This window comes from Dermacentor variabilis, chromosome 3 (assembly GCF_050947875.1).
Source record: "Dermacentor variabilis isolate Ectoservices chromosome 3, ASM5094787v1, whole genome shotgun sequence".
Classification (NCBI taxonomy): domain Eukaryota; kingdom Metazoa; phylum Arthropoda; class Arachnida; order Ixodida; family Ixodidae; genus Dermacentor; species Dermacentor variabilis.
This window is the reverse complement of record NC_134570.1, coordinates 60,664,640-60,685,594: the sequence shown is the minus strand read 5'-3', so window position 1 is coordinate 60,685,594 and position 20,955 is coordinate 60,664,640. Positions and strand designations below refer to the sequence as shown.

Below are 20,955 nucleotides of genomic sequence, written 5' to 3'. Positions count from 1 at the left end.
TTTCGATGTCTGGTGCGTGTTTTGTTACCTCTAAAAAGGATATGTCGCATTCTATGACCTGCCACTCCCAAGGCGGTAACAATTGTGTTGGATGCATTAGGCGAGGCTCGAGTAGTGGGACATGTATCTCTTCACTAAGCTCCCTCACTCGAAGCGAGAAAGGCTTTCTTACAGAGGGGCGATTATGGAAAAGTGTAGTGCAGGTCATATCGTTAACAGTGTTGAAACATGGATGTTGATTATTGGAGTGCACCTTAAGGAAGTATGTGAAGCTGATGTAAGATCTTTGCAGATTGAGTGGCCACTGATTCGATTCTACATATAAACTTTGTATGGGGCTCGTTCTGAAAGCGCCAGTGGCCAGTCGGATTCCTTGATGGTGGACCGGATCTAGCATCTTTAGCGCGCTCGGGGCTGCAGAATGATAGATCACGGCACCATAGTCTAGTCGTGATCGAATGAGGCTGTTATAGATATTCATTAAACACTTTCTGTCACTACCCCATGTAGTCTGGGATAGAAGTTTGATTATGTTCATTGTTTTCAGACATTTTTCTTTAAGATATTTAATGTGGGGGACGAAAGTGAGTCTGTAGTCAAGTATGACACCTAGGAATTTGTGCTCTTTGCTGATAGGTATTCGTTGTCCACACAGTTCTAAGGAAGGATCCGGAACCAGGCCTCTCTTTCTTGTAAAAAGAACGCAAGAGCTTTTGTTAGGATTGATCTTAAATCCATTCTTGTCTGCCCACACTGAGACTTTGTTCAGGCAATGCTGTACCTGTCTCTCGCAGACTGCGAGGTTACACGATTTGAAAGCTATTTGAATGTCGTCCACGTAGACAGAGTAAAAGATGGCGGGTGGTAATGAAACACGAAGCGTGTTCATCTTCACGATAAAGAGCGTGCAGCTGAGCACGCCTCCTTGGGGTACACCCGTTTCTTGCGTAAAAGGGCGTGAGAATGCATTGCCGACTTTTACCCGGAAGGTACGATTTGACAGATAGCTTTCTATTATATTATGCATATTACCGTGGATGCCCATTTCTGACAAGTCTCTTAAGATTCCGTAACGCCACGTCGTATCGTACGCCTTCTCCATATCGAGGAATATGGATAAGAAGAATTGTTTGTGTACAAATGCGTCCCGGATATTTGCTTCTACACGTACAAGATGGTCAGTTGTGGAGCGCCCTTCTCGGAAGCCGCACTGATAGGGATCAAGGATTTTGCTCAGTTCAAGGAAATGGATGAGTCGCCGATTAATCATTTTTTCAAACACCTTACAAATGCAACTTGTGAGGGCTATCGGGCGGTAACTTGCCACTGAGGAAGAGTCCTTGCCTTGTTTCAAAACAGGGACCACAATGGCTTCCTTCCATGCGGTCGGAAGGTACCCTGCATCCCAAATGGTGTTGAAAAGTGTGAGTAGTGTAACCTGCGTGTCATTGTGTAAGTTTTTGAGCATTTCATACATGATTCTATCAGATCCTGGTGCGGAGGTGTCGCATACGCTCAAGGCAGCTCTCAATTCAGCAATACAAAAAGGACGGTTGTAAGGCTCATTCTCTCGACCTTTTCTTCTTAATGGCTTACGTTCTTCTGTTTCTTTGTATTTGAGAAAGGACTGTGTATAATTTGTTGGACTTGACACGCTCTCAAAATATTCCCCAAGTGAGTCTGCCTGGTCTTGCAGTGTATTGCCCTTTGTGTTTACCAGGGGGAGTGAATGTGTTTGCCGCCCTCTAATCCTATTTACTCTGTTCCAGGCTTTGGCCTCATCCCTAAACGAGTTAATACTCGATAGATACTTTTGCCAGCTTTCTCTTCTGGCCTGTCGGCGGGTTCTCCTACCTTGGGACTTTACTTTTTTAAAGTTGACAAGATTTTCTGCAGTGGGCGAAGCGCGTAGCAACCCCCACGCTTTGTTCTGATTCCTACGTGCGATTCTGCATTCATTGTTCCACCACGGGACATGCCGTTTGCATGCCGAGCCGCTTAATTCACGTATGCATTTAGATGCGGCATCTATTACGAAGGCTGTGAAGTACTCCACAGCAGCATCGATTTCTAAAGAAGACATGTCATCCCATGATATACTAGTTAAGCTTCGGAACCTCTCCCAGTCTGCTGTGTCAATCTTCCACCTGGGAGCCTGTGGCGGATATTCATTTTCTTTAAGTGTTCTTAATAGTATGGGGAAGTGGTCGCTTCCGTAAGGATTGTTCATAACTTCCCATTCGAGTTCAGGCAGAATGGACGAGGAAACTATGCCCAGGTCAATAGAAGAAAAGGTTCTGTTTGCTAGGGAGTAATACGTGGGTTCCTTCTTATTCAGCAAGCACGCACCTGAAGAAAAAAGGAACTGTTCAATACGACGACCTCGCGCATCTACACGAGAGTCGCCCCATAGAGAGCTGTGCGCATTGAAATCGCCAAGAACAACATAAGGTTCTGGCAATTGATCTATAAAGGATTGGAACTCATGCTTCGTTAATTTGTAATGTGGGGGTATGTAAAGTGAGCTAATGGTAATGAGTTTGTTTAGGAGTACAGCTCGAACCGCCACTGCTTCGAGAGGCGTTTGTAGCTGTAAAAGTTGACAGGAAATACTTTTATGAAGAAAAATGGCAACACCGCCTGATGATACGACAGCATCATCGCGGTCTTTGCGGAACTTAACATAAGGTCGGAGAAAGTTAGTGTGTTGTGGTTTTAAGTGTGTTTCCTGTAGACACAGCACTTTTGGATTGTGTTTTTGGATAAGCTCTTGCACGTCATCAAGGTTCCTAAGAAGACCTCTAACGTTCCATTGAATAATTTGTGTATCCATATTGAAGGTTAAAAGTGCTGTGTGTATGAAAACAGGTGATGCCTTAGGTTACAGAGCTCTTTCGAGGCCCTGTAACAGGGGTTCTGCCCTTTCTGGAGCGTTCGAGTGAGCCTCGCCGCTCCTTAGACGCTTGGTGCGCCTTGGGGATAGGTGTAGTGTCCATTGCCTCTTGTGAGGCGCCGGACACGTGCTCTTGCGAGCGGGAAATTACCAGCGAGGGTCCCGCCTTGGAGGGCAAGACCCCTGCGCCCACCAGCCCGGAGGTCGATGGGGCTCCCTGGGGGATTTGGCTGCGCCGGCCATTGCCAGCGCTGGAAAGGGCCGGGGAGGCTGGGGCAGCCTCGGCTGCGCCCACCTTCGGGGTCGGTGGCCCCGTCTGCTGTGTTGACGGAGCAGCGCTAGCTGCAACCGCCGCGGGGGCAGATGGCGTTGCTGCCGACTCACGGCTTGTGGGTCGGACAGCCGCCGGAGGCCGTTGTGACGCTGCCCCCTGACGCGCCACTTCGGCAAAGCTAGCCTTAGGTAGGTATGCAACCCGCCTGCGTGCCTCTTTGAAAGATATATTTTCTTTAACCTTGATTGTAACTATTTCTTTTTCTTTTTTCCAAGACGGGCACGACCGCGAGTACGCGGCGTGCTCGCCATCACAGTTCACGCAGTGTGGAGCGTTTTCGCATGTTTCAGAGGTGTGTTCTTGGGCACTACATTTAGCACAAGTTTGGCGGCCTCGGCAGCTCTGCGAGCTGTGACCGAAGCGTTGGCATTTGAAACAACGCAGTGGGTTTGGCACGTACGGCCTAACGCGGAGCTTGATGTACCCGGCCTCGATTGAATCGGGCAAGATACTTGATCCAAAAGTAATTATTAGGTGCTTGGTCTGAATCTCTTTACCATCCCGCCTCATCTTAATTCTTCTGACGTTGATCACATTTTGTTCGCTGAAGCCCTCCAGGAGTTCCGCTTCAGTCAGCTCAAGCAAATCATCATCTGACACAACACCACGGGTGGTGTTCATTGTACGGTGAGGGCTTACTGTTATGGCGGCCTCCCCAAATGACACTAGTTGCGGTAGTTTCTCATATTGTTTTACATCGCGGAGCTCCAAGAGGAGGTCGCCGCTTACCATCCTCGACACCTTGTATCCTGGACCAAAAACATCATTGAGGGACTTTGAAACAAGGAATGGAGAAATGTTTCGCACTGCTTTGTTTGGCTTTTCGGAATGAATAACGTGGAAGCGGGGAAAATTCTGGGTTTGGCGTCCAAAAAACTTGAAGACATCTTCGGTGCGCCCTCGTTTCTGAGGGCGATCAGCAAGGGAAGGAAAAGAAGTTTCCATGGAAAAATGTATACATTCGGCAACAGCGCCGACCGCCCACCACGGAGCCCAACAAGGGGACGCGGCAGAGCTTGCATGCAAGTCTGCACGACGCCAGTCGTACGCCGTCACTATAACCGAATATGGTGTACCCAAGGTTGGATAGCCACACAGGGTTAACCCTTGCCGCCAGGAGAAAAGAAGTAATAAGAAGAGAGAAGGAGACAGGAAAGGTAAAAAAGTGGGAGATAAAGACGAAGATTCGAAGAGGGAGAGACAGGAAAAGGCGACTGCCGATGTCCTCCAGGTGGGTCAGTCTGGAGGTGCCGTCTATGTGAAGCCGAGGCCGAAGAGGTGTGTTGCCTCCGCCGGGGGGCCTTAAAGGTCCGAACACCCAGCATCGGCTCAACCACCAGGATCCCCTTTTCCCCAGACACGGCTAAGCCGCGCACGGCTACACGCGGGAGGGTCCAACCCTCGTGTGCTCGGGTACGTGGTGTCGCAACACACCAAACGCCTGCTGACGCAGACGCCCCTGCGGGGTGGTACCGTCTGGTGTGGCTCCTGAGGCCAGGGACATCCCTCAAGAGAGACGTCCCCAACCTGTTAGTGTTGGACTCTTTCCGGGGCCACCTCACCGACAAGGTGAAAGCGGTGCTTCACAAGGAGTGCACCGACATGCTTGTAATCCCCGGTGGCTTGACGGGGCAGCTTCAGCCTCTCGACGTGGGGGTCAACAAGCCTTTTAAGGACCTGCTGCGCCACGAATACAACGACTGGATTTCCGGAAGAAATCCGACCTTACCCCAAGCGGCACTGCGCCCCCTTGGCTACTGTGTGCGGGTGGGTCCTCTCTGCACGGCCAGTGGTACCGCGCGATGTTGTGGTGCGGTCGTTAGCCAAATGTGGACTCGCACTTGATGACAACGTGCTGTGGGACCGACCGCAGCAGCTATGACGGCAGCAGCACCAGTGAGGACGACTCCAGTGACGATGAGTAGTCATCAACCGCGGCAATAAATTTTTCGTGTGAAATACGATCACACTTTTTTTTTTCTTTTTCGAGGCATGTGATTTTGGGGGGGGGGGGGGGGGGGGGTCCACCTACATTCGAGTCAACTTACAATCGTGTAAATACGGTACTATCAAAGAGATAACAATGCACTGACCTGCTCCGATTTGTTGGGATTTACTTTCTAGAACACTGACGACTATTGGGCAGTACAGCACACAGCCCAGTTGAGAAAAGCAACAGTGGCTGCTCACCGAAGCTGTCGGGGTCGTCTCGGCAGGTGTAGAGTCGATGTCATCGAGAATATTCCTGCCTGTCATAGGGTCCTTGATCTCAAGGACGCGCCTCTGCCGCGGCTGAAGCTGCGGAGCACCCTGCTGGTACACATGCTGGCCCCGAGGCGCCTGCACCTGGGACGGCGCACCAGCACCCGGTAGGGACACGGACATCATCCCTTGCGCAGTGTTGTAGAACATCTGCTGAGCTGCGCATACAGAAGAGGCACAGCTTCTTTTATTGACCCTTTCAGATGCTGTGTGCACACCGAGATAGCGAGTCAAAAACACTGATGAAAATAATGACAGTTAAGTAGGGGCGTGCGAATATCAAATCTTTCAGATACAAATTGAATGCGAATATCTAGCTTCGAATATCGAATTGAAAACGAATAATCAAAGGCAGAATCTTCTTTCACTAATAAACTTTTATTCCACTGTATATTCATGTTGAAAGCAATGTATTAGAACAAAATGTGCAACTGCACAAAAATATAAATGTCTGCAATACAGTTACTGTTATGACAGTAGCGAGACGCTTTTCAAATCGCAACTATATTGCACAAAATATTTTTCATTTTAAAAACATGTGGCAACAAACATTAAACTTGTCATGCAGGAAGACGAGTTGTTCTACGTGGTGAGGTAGCTGGCGCTCCCTTTAAGCAGACAACTTCCCCTGCCCCAGAAAACGCTCCTTCACTGGGAGCAGAAGTGGCTGGTATTCCCAGGTATTTAATAAAGGGGGCAGGAGGGGATCAGAATTAACTTTTTTGTTCCTTGACAGAAAGGGCTGAAATTTGGCACACACACTGCAAAATGCAATAAAGAGACAAATCTAAAATTTCATTAGGATATCTTAATTAGTTTTTGTTTTATAAGGGTTTATAAGTTCCTTGCTTGTGGAAAGCCTGGCACAGTAACGAAACATGATAGGTAGCTGGGAATACTTTGCATGTTTGCCCAAATGTCTAATCTACATCAAGACAGTGTTAGATTTATTTTAGTGCAATAATAATTTTTTGCTCTACATAACATGCACATGACTATGCTTCACTGCAGGGAGCCATGTAGTAATTGTGAAATAATTAATGGAAAGATAAAGAAACATTTCAAGACGGTCTAAGTACAGCACAGCTTGTGCATCACAGCAAAACAAACTGGACCAAAATCAGTCCAGCCATTGTTGTGCTCGCTTTCCACGAGCGAGGTGATTGACAAAAAAAAATTCAATTGAGAAAACTGGCTGCAAAGTTTTAAAAGCACTGCAAATTTATTAAAAAGCACCAGGGCTGTAATATTTTGAATCATTGCTGTCGGGCATCTTCTTACACCTTTGCCTCTTTGTTTGGTGGGCTTTGGATGCCTTCTTCAGGCGTTCTTTATCCTTTTTCTTGCGCTGTTTGGAGTAGTGCATGACCATTTTCACTGCCAGACCAAGCCTGGTATCACAGTGTACACCCACAGAACGCTGTTGGCATCTTGGGCACAGAGTTTTAGCGATCAACGATTTCATCGCGGAAACAGGCATAATAATGAACTCAAGTCACAAGGGGCCGAAATTTGTTCTTGGCATTGCTGCTTCCACTCAGTCGCGGACACTGCGCGAAGGGAGTCTCGAACGCTGCATGCCTGCGCGCTTCTGCAGTCACCGCTGACACAAAACGCGGCTCGAGGCGCGTCTGGATCGGGCGACGATTCGTCTGGTGAGCCTTGAGTCACCATACAGTATGTAGCTCGTCGACGGTTGGAGCTCAATCGCAGGCTGCGTGTCCCTGTCGCATGATGCATCGGAAACGCACACCGTCTCTGCCGGCGATGGAGACCTTCGACCCGCGTCGCCTCCAACAACGCGATCTCTGTTGCTGACTCGCGTGGCCATATGCACAGGTGCGAGAGCCTCCGTTGGCGCGTCTTCCGGTGCCTTGGTTATCAGTGTCGATGTCACAGGGCGATTGTCGGCTTCGCTGCTGGTATCGCACGGTGCAAGATAACGTGGCACGTTATCCGCGTGTTCAGTCGGGTCCTCCGCCACTGGCCGCCATCTTTTTCTCGCCGTAGGAGGCTTGCGCTTCCGTTATCCGAAGGCATGCTTCATTTAAAAGTTCTTTTCGAACGAGCGACGATCCATCACTGACCTGGGAGCTTTCATAAATCCGAATTCTGCGAGTGTCAAACGAAGAAAGACACCGGCGTGGTTTTCAAAGCAGACAACTGCGGTCCGCTGTGGTTGCCAGCTTGCCCACTGCTGCAGCAGCAACCAATGGCGAGACGCCTTTCAGTACGGCAACCAATCGGAGGCCCGCTTTCATCGCAGGGCCCATGTGACCGCCTCTAGCAGACTCTCGCTTCTTTTGTGTTTGTGTGTTACAAGATGGCGACGACCGAAGAATTCAGAAACGGGATGGTGAAACTTAAGAGCTTTCGAACGATACCAAGATGGCGGCATTCAGTGGCGGGAAAGAAGAGTTAGGGCTCCGCGAACTGCGGTGATTTTAAGAGATTTAAAGCTGTTTTCTCGCCCTACGCACTGATAAAGTAATTTTTTTCGGGCACTTTTAGTGCGTTTTCAGTCAAACCATTTCGATACAATGTAGATTAGGCATTGCAGATACCGAAACGCGTCGTCGCCAAAAATCGATCTTTTTTGCGATTTTCGCAATCTGATCCCCGCGTCCTCCCTTAAGGCAAAGCTTGGCTAGATTAAGTCACCTGAAAGAGCCCACAGTCTGACACCAGCTAAATGGATCACTGTCTTCTCTTAGTGATGCCTGCTCGAAGATAAAGCAAGTTCCCATTCTGATCAAGAAAGTTTTCTATTTCCCGCCTGGCTACTTAAAAGCAACCCAGACATTACAGGAGGGCAACACAGACTGTTTCATCTCTTGCTGTCTAGCTTCTGGGTTAGTCGTATCCCCAGTAGGACGTACCGTATTTACACGATTGTAAGTCGACCCCTTTTTTAAAATTTGAAAGTCTGAAGTTGGGGGGTCGACTTACAATCGAAACCAAAACATGGCCCCGCCAAAAAAAAAAAGCGATACCAACGAGAGCTACAACATAGTTACAATTTTATGTTTGCTCTATGGTCCTACCTGTATCTTTTCGCTATCCCGCGTGTTTTTTCGCTTTTCGGAAGGGTTTTTCAACATTTTTGAGTCTTACAGTGCATGCAACACTCATAGGGGTGTCGATAGTTGATGGAAGCGCCGCTGTTCCCATTTGCGGCGGCACCCTTATAACGGCGGCGCTTGCGGGGAGTATCGGTAGTTCATGGAAGAGCAGACACCGTTCGCGGGATTCTCTTTCTCTGTTTAAAGGCATTGGCATTGGTTTGACCAACTTTTTGACGCGCTCCACTTGACTGCCGGCTACGTGCTACTTCTATGCTTCCCCAGTCGTCATGAGTGCTGCAGGCCCACTAATCTTTCGGCACTCGTTCACAGCAGCGTTCAAGAGGGCTGCCATCCTTTACGCCGAAGAAACAAATCAGTGCGCAGCGGGCCGCAATTTCGATGGTTCTAAACGGGTGGTGCGAGAGTGGCGACTGCAGCGAAGCGAAATTTTCACCCTGTGGCGGCAAGTGAGAAGTTTCCCACGTGCCGAAGTCTGGACGCTTTCCGGAGCTGTAGGCTAAGCTTGCGGCAGCGTCGCTGAAATGCGTGATCGGTCCCTGCCAGTGAAGCGTGACGTAGTCATGAAACAAGCCCGGACCTTCGGCTTAATTTTAAGGTTCTGCTCCGCCGTGAGTACGAGTGGCTGGCGGCAGAAGACTGCGAAATTACGCCAACCGGACCTGTCAAAAGAGCCTCCCTGACGGCTGCGTGTGGTTGGGTGCATTTGGCGTGGGCTGCTGTTCTGCAAGATGTCCTGGTGCGGTCGTTTGCCAAATCTGAAATTTCGCTAGACCACGACGCGCTGTGGGACCGCAGCAACGATGACGATGGCAGCACTAGTGAAGACGAGTAGTCCAGTGACCATGTCAGCTACTAATAAATTTTCGTTATCGAATGCGCCCTCGGGCTTTTTTTTTTTCGGGCAAGCGATATGGGGGGGGTCGACTTACATTCGAGTCGACTTACAATCGTGTAAATACGGTAAAGGCCAGATCTTGAAGCACCAGATCTTTTAAGCACATCATCTTCCATTTGTTGGTTTTGAATATTGCGGACCGGAAACGTGGGCCTAAAGACATGGCCAAGCGTGCATCCTTGTCCTCTGCATACAAAGGGGATCTTGCTATAATGGAACTAGCTAGTTCTCTAGGGAATTCCGTTATGCCACTGAAGTTGCTCACACAGTAAAGCATTCCAAAAATAATTGGTCCTTGAGCAGAAAGTGATGGATACAGTCTACACCCATTACAACGGACCTGCATACAAGAGACTTCCAGATATACCGTACCCATTACAACAGACCTGCATACAAGAGACTTCCGGATATACCGTACTTACTCGCATATTGATCGCACTTCTTTTGTAAAAAAATTGACACAAATTCAGGGGTGCGATGATAACACTGGTTAGATGTTCCACAAAAAGAAACAATTTTTTTTTTTCATCCCACATTTGCTGCGGGATGATGACAGGTCAACAAACAGGCGGCTGCCCGTAACACTGCGGAGACTAAAACAAAAATTGCTGCCAGTGGAGCAAGCCAAACATTATCTTTTTTCTTTTTGAGAGTACATTACGTGCACTGAAACAGTTTCTTCCATGTCAGTAATGAATAATATCGTTAATATGGGCAAGTTTACAGCAATAACGCAGCCATATCTGCTTTCAGGGGACAGAAAAAGAGATGAGCGCGCTTAGCTGCCAGTGACAGAAACACATGGCGGGCATGCTGCGAAAATCGTGGCATTTGTCTTCTCTACTATCCTAATACGGCATGTTTCCGCTAAGGGTGGGCGAATATCTTAGCCGTGTTACAAGCCTCGACGTATGGATAGGGTACACTTCTAATATATCAGTGTAAACGTGGCTACTATCGTTGCAGTTTGCGATTTGTTACGTGCCCACGAGTGCAGACGAAAAGAATCGAAAGGCGCCTTTTTTGTTGTTGACTACAACCATTATAATGCCTACAAATAATAAAGCCAAGGCAAGTTTGGTTATACAGTGAAACCTCGTTAAACCGTAGTCGGCCGGAGCTCGGGAAAGGTACGTACTAAACGGTAGTACTGTTTAACCGAATAGCATGAGATCGCCCACTTACCTGTCGAAAACGGAACTGAGAGAGGGTGCGATGAAAGGGGAAAAAACATGCAGTATTTATTCACTTCGCGCGACAAAAGCGTTATTTTCGTTTGATGCCGCGGCGGCCTAGCACGCCGACGACAGCGGCCTCAAACTTACTGAAGCTGCGTGCCAGCTTTTCAGCCAGCCCCCTCTTCTCGGCAAACACTCGCATGGCAGATTCCTCGTTGGCGTTACGTATTCACCGTGCACTTGCGCAGTAGTGCTGCAGAAGTCCCGGGGGCGCCTTTTTCATTACGGGTGCCGGAGTTTGGAATAATTTTCATTTGGAATAGAGTTACGTTATCGCGTCCCTATTGTCGCGACGATTGCATTCATGAGGCTGACGCAACGTGCAGCTTATGCTACTGTCGGGCCTGAATCGCCCGTGCTATCGCTTTCCGTGTCGTCCTCGTCACTGTCGCTAGTCGACACTTTAGCAACAACAGAGGCAACGATGGCGAAAAGTCGAACCTCGTAGCCGACATATCTTCGCGGTCGCAGCAGCGCTGCCGAGCAACTTCTTCGCATTCCAAACGCCACACACTGTAGTCAACAGCAGATCCCTGTTGCGTGTCAGCGCCGACGTCTTTGTGTCACGTTCGATACTACGGACGATGTCGAATTTTTCTTCTATGCTGAGCACCCGACGTCTTTTTTATCCAAGCTTCGGAACGGCGCGAGTCCTCGCTTGCGCGACGCCATAACGCTCTCTGGCACCGCGTCGAAATGATGTTGATGTTGATGTGGCTTCACGCGCAAACGCACAGGGCGCTTGGAGGCTGTTGTTCCGATCTCTGAGGCGTGTTGTTCTGCCGGGCCGCCCGATGGAGACGGCGCAGCGCCGTGTTTGTGCGACGAAAAGTTCAAACGCTACGTTTTAACCGATGCGTACGCAGTAAGCTGGTACGGTTTATGCGGATACGAAACACATTATGTTCAATGGCCGCTGAGTCGGGGATTTGACTTTACTACTTTTAAAACGAAACTACTGTTTAAGCGGGTACGGTTTAACGAGGTTTTACTGTAGCTCTCTTTTTCATGGAAGTGCAGAAAGTGATGAAAGAAATGAAATGGGGCATCTGCTTGAGAATGTTTGGTGCTTCCAGACAGTTTGGTATGTCTTGAGTCGTTCGCGTAACATTCGACAGAATTTGACAGACGGTAAGTGCAATTATCATTAGCTAGGCTTGGCACACGACATATCGCTGCGGCAAGTTCGGGGCGCGATCATTACACGCGAATGAAAAAAATTGAATTTTGACGAAACATTCAGCGGTGCGATCATTATGCAAGTAAATACAGTAACGGATCATATTTCAACCTTAGTTTGCTCTACCTATTGTATTAATGCAATGAAGTCCACTTTTAATGGGCCGCACTAAACAGACCATTGGCTACAGGGAACAAAATTACCAAATATTTTTCTCAAAATCGGGCATATAAAACGGACTTTTGCCGTGTCGACATGGGCCGGCAACTGACTTGCGAGGGTCAGCCGACGACTGCAGCTCAATATTGCGCGTGCGAGGGAGGGAGGAAGAAGGTACAAGAGCGCGCAGTCTTTCGCAGCGCACGAGGCGCGGAGGGTCTACACCAGCAGCTGCTACTTACGTCACTTACAGCGCGGCTGCACAGGCGCCATATCCTGAAAGTGATCTACGATGTGGACAAAAGTGCGCGCCTACACAGGCGCGTATCTTAAGAGCGATCTGCGATGTGGACAAAGTGCGCCCAGTGCCGGTAGCTTAATATGCGCTATGCTTTCGACGTTTAGTTCACATTGAAGCAAGAGACCGCACGAAGGTAACTTCGTTCGCAGCTGCTATGGCGCTTGCTCCCACTAACACTGACAGCGGGTGTCCACGCTCAATAAGTGCGATGTGTTATGTTTACCTGTACATACGACACTGTGCTTATTAATTTAGTAAGGAAATGTTTACAGCTTCACACGGCCGATAAAACTACTATCCTTACTTCGCATAGCTCTACTAATTTGCTATCCCAATCTATGCTTCGCCTCAGGTGAAACTGACTTTTTTTTTTGACATTCGTCACTCGCTTTGCGATGACGTTGTTAGACATCGCAAACGAAGTTTCAGAAGTGAGGCGTTTCGAATATAATGGACTTAGTAAAACGGACATTTTCGTCACATTATCAGGGCCCGTTGTAACAACAGTAGACTGTATCTATCTGCACTAGCAATCACAGAAGCATCACAGAATGGCTTCAGTACTTTGATGTATTCAGAAGCTTCCTTCCATTTTCGTGAGCTTAGGCCATGTTGCGGCTAGGGTGGCATTCAGGACATGGAATCCGCCGAGCCCATCGACTACTAAGTCAGGTTGTAGAAAATGAAGGAAAAGGGGTTTATTTAGCTTAGTGAAACGTTCAAGTTCACATCAGGACCATCTGTCCTCACTCGCGAAACGTCCCTGCTTTTAATACTGTCATCCTCCCTAGGCGAGTCAACTAGGGAACGTGACGATTGTCCAGTAGCAAATCTGTCGTCGACTGTTGCGATACCACGCCTATGCTCGCAATAACCTGCAGTAACTCCGCCTCCGAAGACTGGTTTGGCATCTGTGGCAAGAAAGCAACCAGCGCCACCCCGTTCATAGTCGTCATATCCCCTTCTTTTCTTCGCTCAGGCTGCCAGGTAAAGGGCAGGGTAAGGGCCTTTCGTGGAAGCCTGCAACAGTCTGTGTCCACACAGCAATGACGTCAAATGACGTCTGGATAAGCGCTGAGGGATGAGTGGTGATTTGACTCGTCACAAACATCCAATTAACTGCACTTCCCAGTTAGTTGTCATGGTTCCCTCCTTTTCATTCTCTGCTCAGGCTGACAGGTAAAGGGCAGAGTGACGGGAATCGTCAAGAGTTGATGTCCATGCGGCGTTGACCTCTGGACAGGTGCTGATGGATGGGTGGTGATTCGACTTGTGTTAAACTTTTAATTAACTATGCCTTTTAATTCATTGTAGTGGTTCCCTCCTTATCCTTTGCTCAGGTTTGCAGGTATAGTGGGATGAGTGCCCTTCATAGGACCCTTCAATGGTCGGTGTCCATGCTGCGTTGACGTCTGGATAGGAGGGGTGGTGGTTTTGACACGTGGCAATTGTCCAATTAAAGCCTTTGTGGTGTTGAGACGTAACCGCCATCAATGCTGTTGTTCAATGTGGCTAGCTCAACAGTGACTGCTTCTTTCAAGTCCAAGAGGCGGGACAGCATCAAGTACTGGCTGTTTCAGCTCATTTCCACATCTTGCACCAGACAAAGGGAATCCTTGCCAGTTCTTTCTTGGTACTTCTTTAGCCACCGTTGTGCCGACGAACTGTGCTTATAGTGACCAACGATGTGCCTAGCCTTCTTGCAGAAACGATCAATAGATGGAATACAGGATACTGCATCACTGATAGCAAGCTGCAAGGTATGAGCAAAGCACGAACGCTCAGTCCACGAGAGCCTCCTGATCTCGGCACAGATGTTATGCCCACGATCTGTCATGATGCACTTTTCGCAGTCATCCGGTATCACCCGCTCAGCGCACATCTCATCAAGTAATTGTGCTTTGTTTCTGGCACTGACTGGCAGCCATGTGACGGGTGTTGAGCGTGAATCGCTTCATTTGAAAAATATGTGTCAAAAGGTGGCAAGTGAAGCTCACATAGCTTTCGTTGGTGCGTGATGTCCACACGCCACTGGTAAAGGCAACAGCTGCTGCTGTCCCTCCAAAATCACTGCCGAGCTCGGCCTTCACCTTCTTCCAAGCGTAAATTACAAATTAATGGAAATGAAGTGGATGAACAAGTTGTCACAAACAGGGAACGATCCGACGTCTTCACATCACGCATGCGATACTCTCACTACTCGTGCATGCGAGAGCGTTGCACGTGTGATGCGAAGATGTGGAATCGTTCCCTGTTTGCGACTAGTTTTTTAGTCCAATTCATTTCCATTAATTTGCCATTTCTGTGATTCAATTAGTAAGCACAAGTAATTTCCCCTATGTTGTCCTTCGTGTGATGATACTACAGACATGCTAGTTCGACCTTAACAGGACCAACAAAATTCATCAAACAGAACGACTTTATGACGAGTTACACCTCACCAGCACTACCGCAAAGCATGCTGCTAGTAGTAGTAGTCTTTAGCAGGCTGGAGCACGATATTTACACGATTGTAAGTCGACTCGAATGCAAGTCAACCCCCCCCCCCCTCCCATATCGCGTGACAGGAAAAAAAAAAGCATACCCGACGGCGCATTCGTTAACGAAAATTTATTAGTAGCTGACATGGTCACTGTACTACTCGTCTATACTTGTGCTGCCATCGTCATCGCTGCTATGGTCCCACAGCGCGTCGTCGTCCAGCGAAATTTCACATTTGGCAAATGACCGAACCACAACATTGTGTGGAACAGCAGCCCACGCCGAATGCACCTAACCCCATGCAGCCATCAGGGAGGCTCTTTTGACAGGTCCGGTTGGCGTAATTTCGTGGTCTTCTGCCGCCAGCCACTCATACTCACGGTGGAGCAGGTCCTTAAAAGGCGAAAGTCTGGGCTTGTTTCATGACCGTCTCGCACTTCCCTGGCAGGAAACGATCACTCATTTCAGCGACGTACGCCGGAAGCTTAGCCTACAGCTCCGGAAAGCGTCCAGACTTGGCCACGTGGGAAATTTTTTACTAGCCATCACAGGTGAAAATTTCACCTCACCGCAGTCGCCACTCTCCAACCACCCGTTCAGAAACATCGGACTTGCGGCCCGCTGCGCAGTGATTCGTTTCTTCGGCGTAAAGGATGGCAGCCCTCTTGAATACTGCTGTGAACAAGTGCCGAATGATTAGGGGGCCTGGAGCACTCATGACGACTGAGGAAGCGTAGAAGTAGCACGTAGCCAGCAGTCAAGTGGAACACGTCAAACCAATGCCTTTCGTCAAACCGAAAGCTAAGCGCAACAGGGAAAGAAAAACCCGCAAGCAGTGTCTACTCCATAGAATGAAGAAACAACTGTCTACTCTTCCAATAACTACCGATACTCCCTGCCAGCGCCACCATTCTGAGGGTGCCACCGCGAATAGGAACAGCGGCGCTTCCATCAACTATCGACACCCCCCCCCCTATAAGTGTTGCATGCACTCATGTGTGCACTGTAGAACTCTCAAAAATGTTGAAAAACCCTTCCGAAAAGCGAACAAACATGCGGGATAGCGAAAAGCTGCAGGTAGGGCCATAGAACAAACATAAAATTGTAACTAAGTTGTAGCTCCCGTTGGTCTCGCTTTTTAGGTGGTGCCATGTTTTGGTTTCGATTGTAAGTCGACCCCCCCCCCCACTTAAGGTTTTCAAATAAAAAAAAAACAGATAAACACAAGGGCACTTTCCTCGACAGACCCTTTCAGAGCACATCCCACTAGCGATTGACAGAAGTCACAAGACTGACCGCGACCTGCAACACAAGGAGCTACTCACGTTCACCGATGTTCCCACCGACAAGCACAACCTGGCCGTGGCCCCCCTAAATGTCTTGCAATTGATGCCCTTTGCCCTTCACGTCTGCTCATACAGCCACAGGAATGTGAAGCACCAGCATATACAGATGTCCCGCCTCTGCACCAATGATTGGTTCATTGGTGCCGTGAATTGCAGTGGTGCAGGAGTCGCACACTGAGCAACTCATTAAAAAAAAAAAGTCTCTTTTTGACCAAAACGACTATTTGCATGAAGGTGCATGACGACTGAAAAAAAATTATAGGGTTTTACGCGAAAAAAAAAAACTCATTGTGATGCAAGCCACAGTGGGGGACTCCAGAAATTTGGACCACCTCAGGTTCTTTAATGTGTGCCTAAATCTAAGTACACAGGTGTTCTCGCATCTTGCCCCCATCGAAATGCAGCAGAGCCAGTGCAAGCCACCGGCATGAATGAGCACTTAGGCAAATCCAAGCTAAATGCTAGCTGAACTGCCACAACACTAATGGCTGTGTTCACTCTAGTAATTTTTGTAGGGGACTCCAAGGGAGGGATTTAGGATGAAACTGAATCTGCAACCCTTCCATGTCGCAAATAAGCAGTTAGAAACTAGTGAATGCCATTAAAAAAAGAAAAGAGAAAATAAAAATGCATGCCCACCCTAGCTGCCCAACATGTTACTAGAGCTACCCAAGCGTGCTTACACTGTTGGGTCTGAAGGTAGGGCGGGTAGACAAACTGCGGGGCCGGGCTGAACTGGCCAGGCCGCTGGGGAGGATACGACTGCAATGAAGAAGGCAGGCATGGAAAAAAGCCCCACATCAAAGACCAGAAGGCTCAACCAACGCCACCAACTTACAGAGGTGGCCTACAGCACTGTCAAAATGACTGCAATCGGCAATTCACAAGGTCTGCCGCAGTCACATGTTTACGTGAAACAGTACAGGTGTTGCAAAAAACGTGCAAGAAGTAACAGCCCCACGTAATGCACTTCAATGTTCACATGCCTAGTTGCACTGGAGACGTAGCCAGTTCAAACTCCTCATTGATGAAAGTAATCAATGGGTGTTCTATACGTGGTTTCAGAGCTTGTAATCATCCTTTTCATTTACTGGCACTTCCTCCTGATCAATACTCGTTGAAATAACACAGCCAAGCAAAATAGGTTACCCCGTTGTAAAATGATGGCAGTCCCATTGACACGAACTCATAGAATACAGTCCACTGAGGTTTAACCATACAGCGGCACAGTGTTATGGCCACAGCAAGCCACAAGCAATGGAAAATTATTACGTACAGAAAAAAGACAATGTAGGGGTAAGTAGAAAGGGAAGCGGAGAGGTGCATTTCACCTTTTGCAAATACTTACCAGCCATGTCGTAGGATCTGTCATCTAGAGACAAGTAGAGCAAATACACTGCTTCAGCCATAAAACAAGCCTCAAGTAGCACTAGGCCGATATTAGTATGTTAGGCACGCTGGCAAACACTGACAATGAAAGCACACATGTCACTCAGAGATAGTAGTGACACTGAAGCTACGATAAATACTGCGCTAACTCCGACTTAGCTGTAACATGAACATAGGGAGAAAAAAAAAAAAGAGAGAAAGAAGAGAAAATAACTGAAAATTGCACTCCATCGTTACAAGTAAGTGCTATTCAAATGGCGGGCTTCCTCTACAACCTTCCTGGCAACTCCTCATTTTCTATAGAAGCTGATAGAAGAGCAATGTTTACAACACCCACTCGCTGATCCAGGAGCATGGGTCTTAGAAATAAAAAAAATCAGGAAAAAAATCATTTTTTGAAAATTATTTCGATTCTACAGCGTCTGATGCATTATCTCAGAAATTTTCATGCATCCTGGACCAATATTTTCACCATAATGGCATGTTATGTCGCGTCGGCGAGCTGTGTTTTTACTGACGAATGTGCAAAAAAAAAAAAAAGAGGCCTTTTCCCGTGACGAGCAGTTGCCATTCAAAGTTTCCAATTGCGGCCATCTTGGTCTTGTTTGAAAGATCCACTCGTTTAGTTTTCACGCTACCACTACTCTGTGCACTGAATGACTATGAAGAAAAAGCCTGCAAAAAAGCAGTCCCCATGCGCAATTTCATTCGTCGACTGAGGCCCGTGACCTTAATAATGCCATGCCATTGGCGGATTTTCGCCATGATCAGCTCAGGCGTGCGAAGCTCGGCACGGAATGATGTCAAATTGATTTGCTACAAGCCATAAATTCAGCGAACAGAAGAAGAAATGAGGGGTGTTGAACTTTCTAAAGTGCACAGGAGCTTTGAATAGTTTGCTACCCCGTGCCGAGCGCCGCCAGAGTCTCCTCCCCGCTCGTGACTGCGGAATAGGGTTAGCAGATCAAAGCAGTTCTGGCTGCGGCTATGTTCATGCGGCATTCCAGCACTACTGCTGCTGCCCGATGATTTGGAGAAAGTGAAAAAGACTCGAGAAATACTGCCAAGACTTTGCTTCCACGCCAGGTACCAAACAAAAGTCAAATTTTCTCACTCACGCTGATAAACACACCTATAAACACTCTGCTGTCTTGTGTAAACAGTTGCAGTGTGGCAGCGGGAAAAGGTTAACGTGACTGCAGTCAAGCCGTAGAGATAGTCATCTCGTGTGCAATCTGCAGCGATGCCGTGTCGGCGTGGAGTTCGGCCAAACGTGCACCCCATCCCTCGTGAACACTCTCGCTATGCGCGAAATGCGGAGCACCAGTAAGCGGCAAACAACACAACTTTTTCTTCTTGTTTTTCTATAAACATTCTACACTGGGCCATACATACTGGGGCATGTGCTAGGGGCATACTAGGCTGTTGCAACTGGTAACATATAAATACTTCAGTATATTCCTGAATAGATCGAGTTGCCTGTTTTTCTCAAAACAACCTTTTCGCTCAGCCTGCCCGTTTGTGGCAAATACACCTAACCCTATGGAAACCAAATGTAACGAGGGAGGTTTAGAGCGCACAAACTGAGAAAATGTAACAAACAAGGAATGCCCCAACAATGTGCTACTGTACACTGCTTGGCAATATGCACAAGTAGACTGGTTCCTATCATCCCTCGGGCATCCATGCACCAACTGACCAGGTTCATGCAGCTGCCAAGTAAGATGGGCGGCTGGGACATGTGCTGGGGTGCCGGGTATCCTGCCGCTTGGTTCGCATAGTTCGGCATTAGGGCTGCACCTGGATAGGCAGCCGCCGTGGCCACGGAGGGCTGCGGAGGTGCTCCAGGGGGTGTGCCGAGTTGGCTCAGCCCTAGCTGTGCGGCCTGTGTGAGGGGAGGTGGCCGGCCCATGGACGGGGGCCCGCCCCCGCCAGGAGGTCCCCGCCCACCCGCTCCACCCACTTGCTGAGGCCCACCCTGCAGGCAAGGAAAAGCACATTCTCACTCCGTGCTCCAAACGAAACATTCATATCACATCAAAATTCTATCACGTTGCATTTTTGTTGACAGCTGTAGAGCATTTGGAAGGCGAACCTCACTCATGTGACTGGAGAGGGAAGTCCACAGCTGCCGCCGTGTGCTTTCCCCTACTAAACGGCAGAAGACAAGTTGTCGTAAACAGGTTGCAGCTTATTTCGAATGTGAATGCGCCACATAAATGCTGTCACATAGCGATCACCGTGACACTGCCACGCCAATCATGTCAATGCTACTATATCAATCATACTATAGTAGACCACCACTAATTCAGTTTTTCGGTTAATTCGACCCTGTCCGATTGTTCCAACGAGCGCCTGTACATTTCTATGGGCCCAAAATTCAAATTATTCGGATTTCAAAATTCGCCTTCACCAGATAGTTCTAGCCCAACTGGTTAGCTTCGCCGCATTGCAGCCATGTTATGCGGTGAAGCATACGCAATTTCTTGTGCACTAAACATACCAAGAATGGATAGGGGTCACTGTCGCAGAACGCAGTATGCATTTAATACAGGCCTGCATGGGTGGCCTCTAGTAACAGCATGAGCACCTAAAACATGCTGGTAGCCGTTCAGAGCTGTTTCTGACATTGCTGCGGTGATTTGAGCCTTCATTTCAACCACCACGAGTATCTTGTATACGAGACCATTAACGGGGCCTAGTACACATTCCTTTATACGCATGTGCGCTTGCCGTGCATGGAGAGAGGCAGAGCCAAACCATCTGTATTTTGGGAAAGTCAGCAAAAAGGTAGGCACATGTGTGCGCGTAATTTAAGAAATACGTGCCATGTCCCGTGACAGTGGCCCCTTTCCATTCTTGGTATGCTTCGCGCAGAATACCTTGTGTATGCTTCACCGCATAACACATCTTTATTGCAGCGAAGCTGACCAGACAAGTTCAAATCATCTGGAGTGTCTCAGTCTTTTTTCTGCCTTTTGTTTGATTTGACTCCCCAGATAACTAGACTGCTTTTGTCGGTCCAGTCAGGATTAAATTAATGGAAGTCCGCTGTGCTAACGGGAACTCCGGCGCTAGTGTCTTACATGAGGTGCAACAAGCAAGGCGGTTGAGCCAGCATGAGAGTATCGGCGAGTACAAGGATTTTCCTGAACTACTCTTTCTGGCTGCACATAACGACAAATATTTAAATACCATTTTTCAATTCTTCTCGTCTGCACTCGTGGGCACGCAACTAATCGCGAGTGGCAACAATAGTGGCCACGTTTACACTGATGTGTTAGAAGTTTACCCTATTCATACGCTGACACTTGTAACGCAGCTAAGATATTCGCACACCCTTAGTGGAAACGTGCCGTATTAGGATAGCAGTGAAGACAAATGCCGCAGT

The 20,955-nt window shown here is 48.3% G+C and overlaps 1 protein-coding gene across 3 annotated transcripts in view; it reads right to left on the bottom strand.

Moving 5' to 3' along the window:
• Window positions 1–20,955, bottom strand: part of LOC142575727 (eukaryotic translation initiation factor 4 gamma 3-like) — a 136,279-nt gene that overhangs the window by 69,639 nt on the left and 45,685 nt on the right. For all 3 annotated transcript variants that reach the window (XM_075685315.1, XM_075685316.1, XM_075685314.1), the window contains 4 exons: window positions 19,264–19,542; window positions 17,524–17,547; window positions 16,859–16,937; window positions 5,418–5,647 (listed from right to left, as the gene is read on the bottom strand). In XM_075685315.1, coding sequence (XP_075541430.1) covers window positions 5,418–5,647; window positions 16,859–16,937; window positions 17,524–17,547; window positions 19,264–19,542 — 612 coding nt within the window. The remainder of the gene's footprint in view (window positions 1–5,417; window positions 5,648–16,858; window positions 16,938–17,523; window positions 17,548–19,263; window positions 19,543–20,955) is intronic.